This window comes from Bos mutus, chromosome 1 (genome assembly GCF_027580195.1).
Source record: "Bos mutus isolate GX-2022 chromosome 1, NWIPB_WYAK_1.1, whole genome shotgun sequence".
Classification (NCBI taxonomy): Eukaryota; Metazoa; Chordata; class Mammalia; order Artiodactyla; family Bovidae; genus Bos; species Bos mutus.
Window position 1 is genome coordinate 69,148,818 of NC_091617.1, and position 6,884 is coordinate 69,155,701.

At 44.8% G+C, this 6,884-nt stretch overlaps 1 protein-coding gene across 1 annotated transcript in view; it reads right to left on the reverse strand.

Annotated features, from left to right (window-relative positions):
* OSBPL11 (oxysterol binding protein like 11) overlaps positions 1–2,356 on the reverse strand; it is a 92,397-nt gene extending 90,041 nt beyond the window's left edge. The window contains exon 1 of the mRNA XM_005904485.2: positions 1,413–2,356. Coding sequence (XP_005904547.1) covers positions 1,413–1,609 — 197 coding nt within the window. The 5' untranslated portion in view covers positions 1,610–2,356. The remainder of the gene's footprint in view (positions 1–1,412) is intronic.
* Between the last annotated feature and the right edge of the window lie 4,528 nt (positions 2,357–6,884).

Consider the following 6,884-nt stretch of genomic DNA (forward strand, 5'->3'; position numbering starts at 1 on the left):
TAAAATGTGGTATATATACACACAGTGGAATATTATTCAGCCATAAAAAAGGAAATATTGCCATTTGCAACAAGGTGGACGTACTTTGAGAGCATTATGCTAAGTGAGAAAAGTCAGAAAGAGAAAAGACAAATACTGTACAACGCTTCTTATATGTAGAATCTAAAAAACCAAACGAAACTCATAAATACAGAGAACGGATTGAGGGCAGCCAGAGGCGGGGTGGGTACAATGGGTGAAGGTGATCAAAAGGTACAAACTTCCAGTTATAAAATAAGTAAGTCGTGGAAACGTAATGTGCAGCATCATGACTATAGTTGATAATACTGTATCACGCATTTGAAAGTTGCTAACAGAGTTCTCATTAAAAAAAAAAATTTAACTGTGCAGGGACACACATTAACTAGATCTACTGTGGTGATCACTCCACAATACATACAAATATCAAATCTTTATGTTGTACATCTGAACCTAATATAATGTTACATGTCAAATATTTCTCAATTAAAAAAAAAAGATTCTGGATGGCTATGCTCACCTATCCTATACATTATCAAAAACAAAAAACTACCATTACTTCTCTAGCACTCACTTCCTGTTCCTTCAGTTTTTCATTCATATCAATGAAAATTAATAAATGTAGAATCTCTCAAAGACAGAGGGGTGTGAGTGACCTAATCAACTCAAACTGAAACATCTCACTAGTTTAGAGTATCGGAGTAGAGTAGAGTTTGTACTTTTGTCGAGAACCTGAGTTCGATCCCTGAATCGGGAAGATCCCCTAGAGACGGGAATGGCAACCCACTCCAGTATTCTTGCCTGGAGAATTCCGTGGACAGAGGAGCCTGGCAGGCTACAGTCCATGGGCTAACAAAGATTCAGACAAGACTGAGCACGCACACACTCTGTATTTAATTATTTATGTACATCTCTCTTTCTAAATCACAAATACTATGAGGGCAAGAATCTTCTCTGATTGAATGATTCCATCCATCACTGGACAAACAAGTTCTCACCACCAAGCATTTTGCTAGCCTCTGGAGAGAGTGGAGTTAAACAGTCCCCCGCCTTCCACAAGCAAGAAAGGGAGGTAGACTTATTGTAAACAAATTACAATATAGGAAAAAACAAAAGTGAGTATAGACTCAAATCACAGGAAAAATTAACTCTACGGTTGTAGAGGGAGTTAAGGGATACATTTATGTGTTCTCCTAAAGGCCTAAATACTTGTTGAATGGACAAATAAATGTATTAAATCTTGCTAATGAAAGTTGAGACCCCCAGATCCAAATGAAACGTATTAGCTACTTCTGAAGTTACTGCATAAACCTAACCCTTCAACAACTGCAAGAATGCAGACTTCAGCATACTCACCCCCTCCTCAGGAAATCACCTTGAAGAAAGGGCCATACCTGTACTGCCAGCCTTTAGCACTGCCACCTCGGCTGCTACTGCTGCTGGTGCTGCTGATTCCACCCCCACAGCTGCTGTTGCTGCTGTTCTTGTTCGGGGTCACCGCGGTGGCCAGGCCCTCCAGCCTTCCTTCGCTCTCTGAGACTTTCATTGCTGACACGGGTTCACCCCCCTGCATCTTAACTCCAAAGTCCATCTGCCCTTCTTGGGCGGGAGAAACAACTCTGTAGAGTAGTTTTGTAAGTGATAAGATTTAAGATCTGATATGAAAGGGCTCCCAATTGCTAAACTAGCCGGCGGCTGGAGCAGTAATCATCAAATAGTCCAGGGAAGGAATACAAGCATTCCCCCTGAAGGAAACTTTTAAGAGGAGAAGGACAGCGAAGAGGGCAGATGTCCTTTAAATATATATCTCCTTCCAGGCAAAAGCAAGGAGGAAAAAAAAAAATCACCCTGCCAGAGGACTTGGTGGCATGCTCAAACGAGGAGCAGAAACAGCGTGAGGAGGTCGCGGACCCTAGCCAGGAGGGCTAGGCGAAGTACGGTCCACTGACGGGAACCCGCGGCCTGACCTCTGGGCTGACGGACCGACCCGCCTCGCTCCCTCTTCTCAAGCTGGTCCTCAGCGGGAAGGTTCAGTCCAGCCCACTCGGCGGTTCCCACAGCAGCTCTCGAGACAGAGCTGGAACGGCTCGCGCTCAGCCCGGGAGGAGGGTCGGGGAAGGAGGCCGCCGGGGGCGGGACGCCGGCTCCCAGGGTCGCCTCGCCTCCAGTCAGAGGCGAGCAGCTAGGGACGATTTCCTCCAACGCCCCCGGCCCTGAGCCCTCGACCGGGTTCCCAGCGGCGGAAGAGTCCCTCACCCTCGCTACTGCCCAAACGTGAAACCCACAACTGCGGCCACCGCCCCACCCACAGTCCTACAGACCCACAGCTGGTCACCCGCCCGCTCGCTCTCTCCCCGCCTTCCCTTCCGGAGTAGCGTGAGCTCACTTCCCCCAGAGAAGAGGCCACTGGCGCCATCTTGAAGAAGGGCGCTCGGCCCTGAAGGGGGCGGAGCCTCGGGAATCGCGGCGCTGGGGCCGTGGGCTCCGGGGAAAGGGAGGGGGCAGGCAGCTGGGGGATGAGCGGTGGGCCAGTCTCGAGGCAGAAAAAAAGGAGTTAGCGCCCTAATGAAGGTGTCTTGCGGCCTTCCTGTCCTGGGCAAGGCCTTCCATTTGAGGGCCCATTCCAGGCATTTTAGGAAGAAAGCTTAGAAAAATGTCATTTCTAAAATGACATTTAGAATTATTATTAAAAAATAATAATTCATCTTCAGTTCAGTTCAGTTTAGTCGCTCAGTCGTGTCCGACTCTTTGAGACCCCATGAATCGCAGCACGCCAGGCCTCCCTGTCCATCACCAACTCCCGGAGTTCACTCAGACTCAGGTCCATTGAGTCAGTGACGCCATCCAGCCATCTCATCCTCTGTCGTCCCCTTCTCCTCCTGTCCCCAATCCCTCCCAGCATCAGAGTCTTTTCCAATGAGTCAACTCTTCACAAGAGGTGGCCAAAGTACTGGAGTTTCAGCTTTAGCATCAGTCCTTCCAAAGAAATCCCAGGGCTGATCTCCTTCAGAATGGACTGGTTGGATCTCCTTGCAGTCCAAGGGACTCTCAAGAGTCTTCTCCAACACCACAGTTCAAAAGCATCAATTCTTCGGCGCTCAGCCTTCCTCACAGTCCAACTCTCACATCCATACATGACTACTGGAAAAACCATAGCCTTGAGTAGACGGACCTTTGTTGGCAAAGTAATGTCTCTGCTTTTGAATATGCTATCTAGATTGGTCATAACTTTCCTTCCAAGGAGTAAGCGTCTTTTAATTTCATGGCTGCAGTCACCATCTGCAGTGATTTTGGAGCCCCAAAAAATAAAGTCTGACACTATTTGCATTGTTTCCCTATCTATTTCCCATGAAGTGATGGGACCAGATGCCATGATCTTAGTTTTCTGAATGTTGAGCTTTAAGCCAATTTTTTCACTCTCCACTTTCACTTTCATCAGGAGGCTTTTTAGTTCCTCTTCACTTTCTGCCATAAGGGTGGTATCATCTGCATATCTGAGGTTATTGATATTTCTCCCGGCAATCTTGATTCCAGCTTGTGCTTCTTCCATTCCAGCGTTTCTCATGACGTACTCTGCATTTAAGTTAAATAAGCAGGGTGAGTTAGTAATTTAAAAAAAGCCTTAGTGGCATAAGGCAAATCAGTATTATAAATGAAAAAGAAACTATCATGGAAATTAGAGCTCTCAGAATCAAAACTAGTTATTCTGAGGGTCTTCCCTAGTGGCTCAGCAGTAAAGAATCCGCCTGCCAATGCAGGAGATGCTGCTTTGATCCCTGGGTCTCCAAGACTACCTGGAGGAGGAAATGGCAACCCACTCCAGTATTCTTGCTTGGGAAATCCCCTGGACAGAGGAGCCTGGCAGGCTACAGTCCATGAGATCTCAAAAGAGTCCAGTCGACACAACTTAGGGACTGAGGACAATGTTCTTTCTGACCTCAGACAACTCTTTCATCCTCCTTAAGCCTAGACTTTTGTATCTATAAAATCAGAATGTTTGCTGCTGCTGCTAAGTCGCATCAGTCGTGTCCGACACTGTGCAACCCCAGAGATGGCAGCCCACCAGGCTCCCCCGTCCCTGGGATTCTCCTGGCAAGAACCTGGAGTGGGTTGCCATTTCCTTCTCCAATGCCTGAAAGTGAAAAGTGAAAAGTGAAAGTGAAGTCACTCTGTCGTGTCTGACCCTCAGGGACCCCATGGACTGCAGCCTTCTAGGCTCCTCCGTCCATGGGATTTTCCAGGCAAGAGTACTGGAGTGGGGTGCCATTGCCTTCTCCGTTTAGGTGATTTCTAAAGTTCTTTCTAGGACTTCCCTAGTGGCTCAGACGGTAAAGCGTCTGCCTACAATGTCGGAGACCCGCATTCCATCCCTGGGTTGGGAAGATCCTCTGGAGAAGGAAATGGCAACCCACTCCAGTACTCTTGCCTGGAAAATCCCAAGGACAGAGGAGCCTGGTAGGCTACAGTCCATAGGGTCGAAAAGAGTTGGACACGACTGAGCAACAAAACTTTCTTTCTTTCTAATTGTAAATTCCAGTTTCTAACAACATGGCTTTTGAACGTATACCATGTGCGAAACACTAGAAGTATTGCTGTTAGTCACTAAGTTTTCTCCGACTCTTTGCAACCCCATGGACTGCAGCACTCTAGGCTCCTCTATACTCCACTATCTCCCAGAGTTTGCTCAAATTCATGTCCATTGAGTCGGTTAAGTTATCTAATATCCTCTGATGTCTTCTTCTGTTGCTTTCAATCATTCCCAGCATCAGGGTCTTTTCCAGTGAGTTAGCTCTTCATATCAGGTGGCCAAAGTATTGGAGCTTCAGATTCAGCAATGGTCTTAGTTTTTTGAATGTTGAATTTCAAGCCAGCTTTTTCAGTCTCCTCTTTCACCTTCATCAAGAGGCTCTTTAGATCCTCTTTGCTTTTGCCAATGGAGTGGTATCATCTGCATATATGAGGTTGATAATTTCTCCCAGCAATCTTGATTCCAGCTTGTGTTTCATCCAACCTGGCATTTCACATGATGTACTCTGCATGTAAGTTAAATTAGCAGGGTGACATATACAGTATGACAAAAAACTTGTCATACTCGTTTCCCAATTTTGAACCAGTCTGTTGTTCCATGTGCAGTTCTAACTGTTGCTTCTTGACCTGCATACAGGTTTCTAAGGAGACAAATAAGGTGGTCTTGTACTTCCATCTCCTTAAGAATTTTCCACAGTTTGTTTTGATGCACACAGTCAAAGTCTTACCATAGTGAAGCAGATGTTTCTCTGGAATTCCCTTGCTTTCTCCATGATCCAACAAATGTTTGCAATTTGATTTGTGATTCCTCTGCCTTTTCAAAACCCAGCTGGTACATCTGGAAGTTTTCAGTTCATGTACTCTTGAAGCCTAGCTTGAAGGATTTTCAGCATAACCTTGCTAGCATGTGAAATGACTGCAACTGTACAGTACTTTGAACATTGTTTGTCACTGCTCTTCTTTGGGATTAGAATGAAAAGTGACTTTTCCAGTCCTATGTCCACTGCTGAGTTTTCCAAATTTGCTGGCATATTGTGCAACACTTTAACAGCATCATCTTTTAGGATATGAAATAGCTCAACTGGAATTCCATCACTTCCACTAGCTTTGTTTGTAGTAATGCTTCCTAAGGCCCACTTGACTTCACACTCCAGGTTGCCCAGTTCTATGTGAGTGACCATTCCATCATGGTTATCCAGGTCATTAAGACCTTTCTTGTATAGTTCTTCTGTATATTCTTGCCACTTCTTAATATCTTCTACTTCTGTTAGGTCCTTACTGTTTCTGTCCTGTTTTGTGCCCATCTTTGCATGAAATGTTCCCTTGGTATCTCCAATTTTCATGAAGAGATCGCTAGTCTTTCCCATTCTATTGTTTTCTTCTATTTCCCTGCATTGTTCTTTCAAGAAGGCCTTTTTACCTCTCCTTGCTATTCTCTGGAACTCTGCATTCAGTTGGGCATAGCTTTCACTTTCTCCCTTGCCTTTCATGTCTCTTCTTTCCTCAACTATTTATAAAGACTCCTCAGACAACCACTTTGCCTTCTTGCATTTCTTTTTCTTTGGGATGATTTCGGTCACTGCCTTCTGTACACTGTTACAAACCTCCATCCATAGTTCTCCAGGCACTCTGTCTACCAGGTCTGATCCCTTAATTCATCAGCTCCACTGTATAATCATAAGGGGTTTGATTTAGGTCATACCTGAATGACCTAGTGGTTTTCCCTACTTTCTTCACCTTAAGCCTGAATTTTGCAATAAGGAAGTCATGATCTGAGCCACAGTCAGCTCCAGGTCTTGTTTTTCTGACTGTATAGAGCTCCTCCATCTTTGGCTGCAAAGAACATAATCAATATGATTTCAGTATTGACCATCTGGTGATGTCTCAAAGTAAAAAAGTAAATAAAGTAGTAATATAGATATAGTTATACAGATAATTAAAGCCATGAAGAAAATAAAAGGAGATGATGTAGAAAATAAGCACGATGGAATAGAGAACTTACTTTTAGGAAGAACAATTGAAAAAAGTCATCTATGACAAGCTGCGATTCATGGGGTCGCAGAGTAGGACACGACTGAGCGACTGATCTGATCTGATCTGATCTGATGACGAGGTGGCATTTAAAGTGAGGGAATAAAGAAAGGAGAGGAAGCTAAGGGGAAAGCAAGCTTTACTTATTTTGGGAAATGAGAAACCTGGGACCCTGGATCTCAGTGAATAAAAAGTGGTGTGAAATGAAAGTGAAGAGATAGGCAGAGAAATTTGGATTTTAAGTGCAATGGAAAGTCATTGAGACTTTTAATAAAGGAGGATTGTGATCTGACTTATGTTTTTAGACC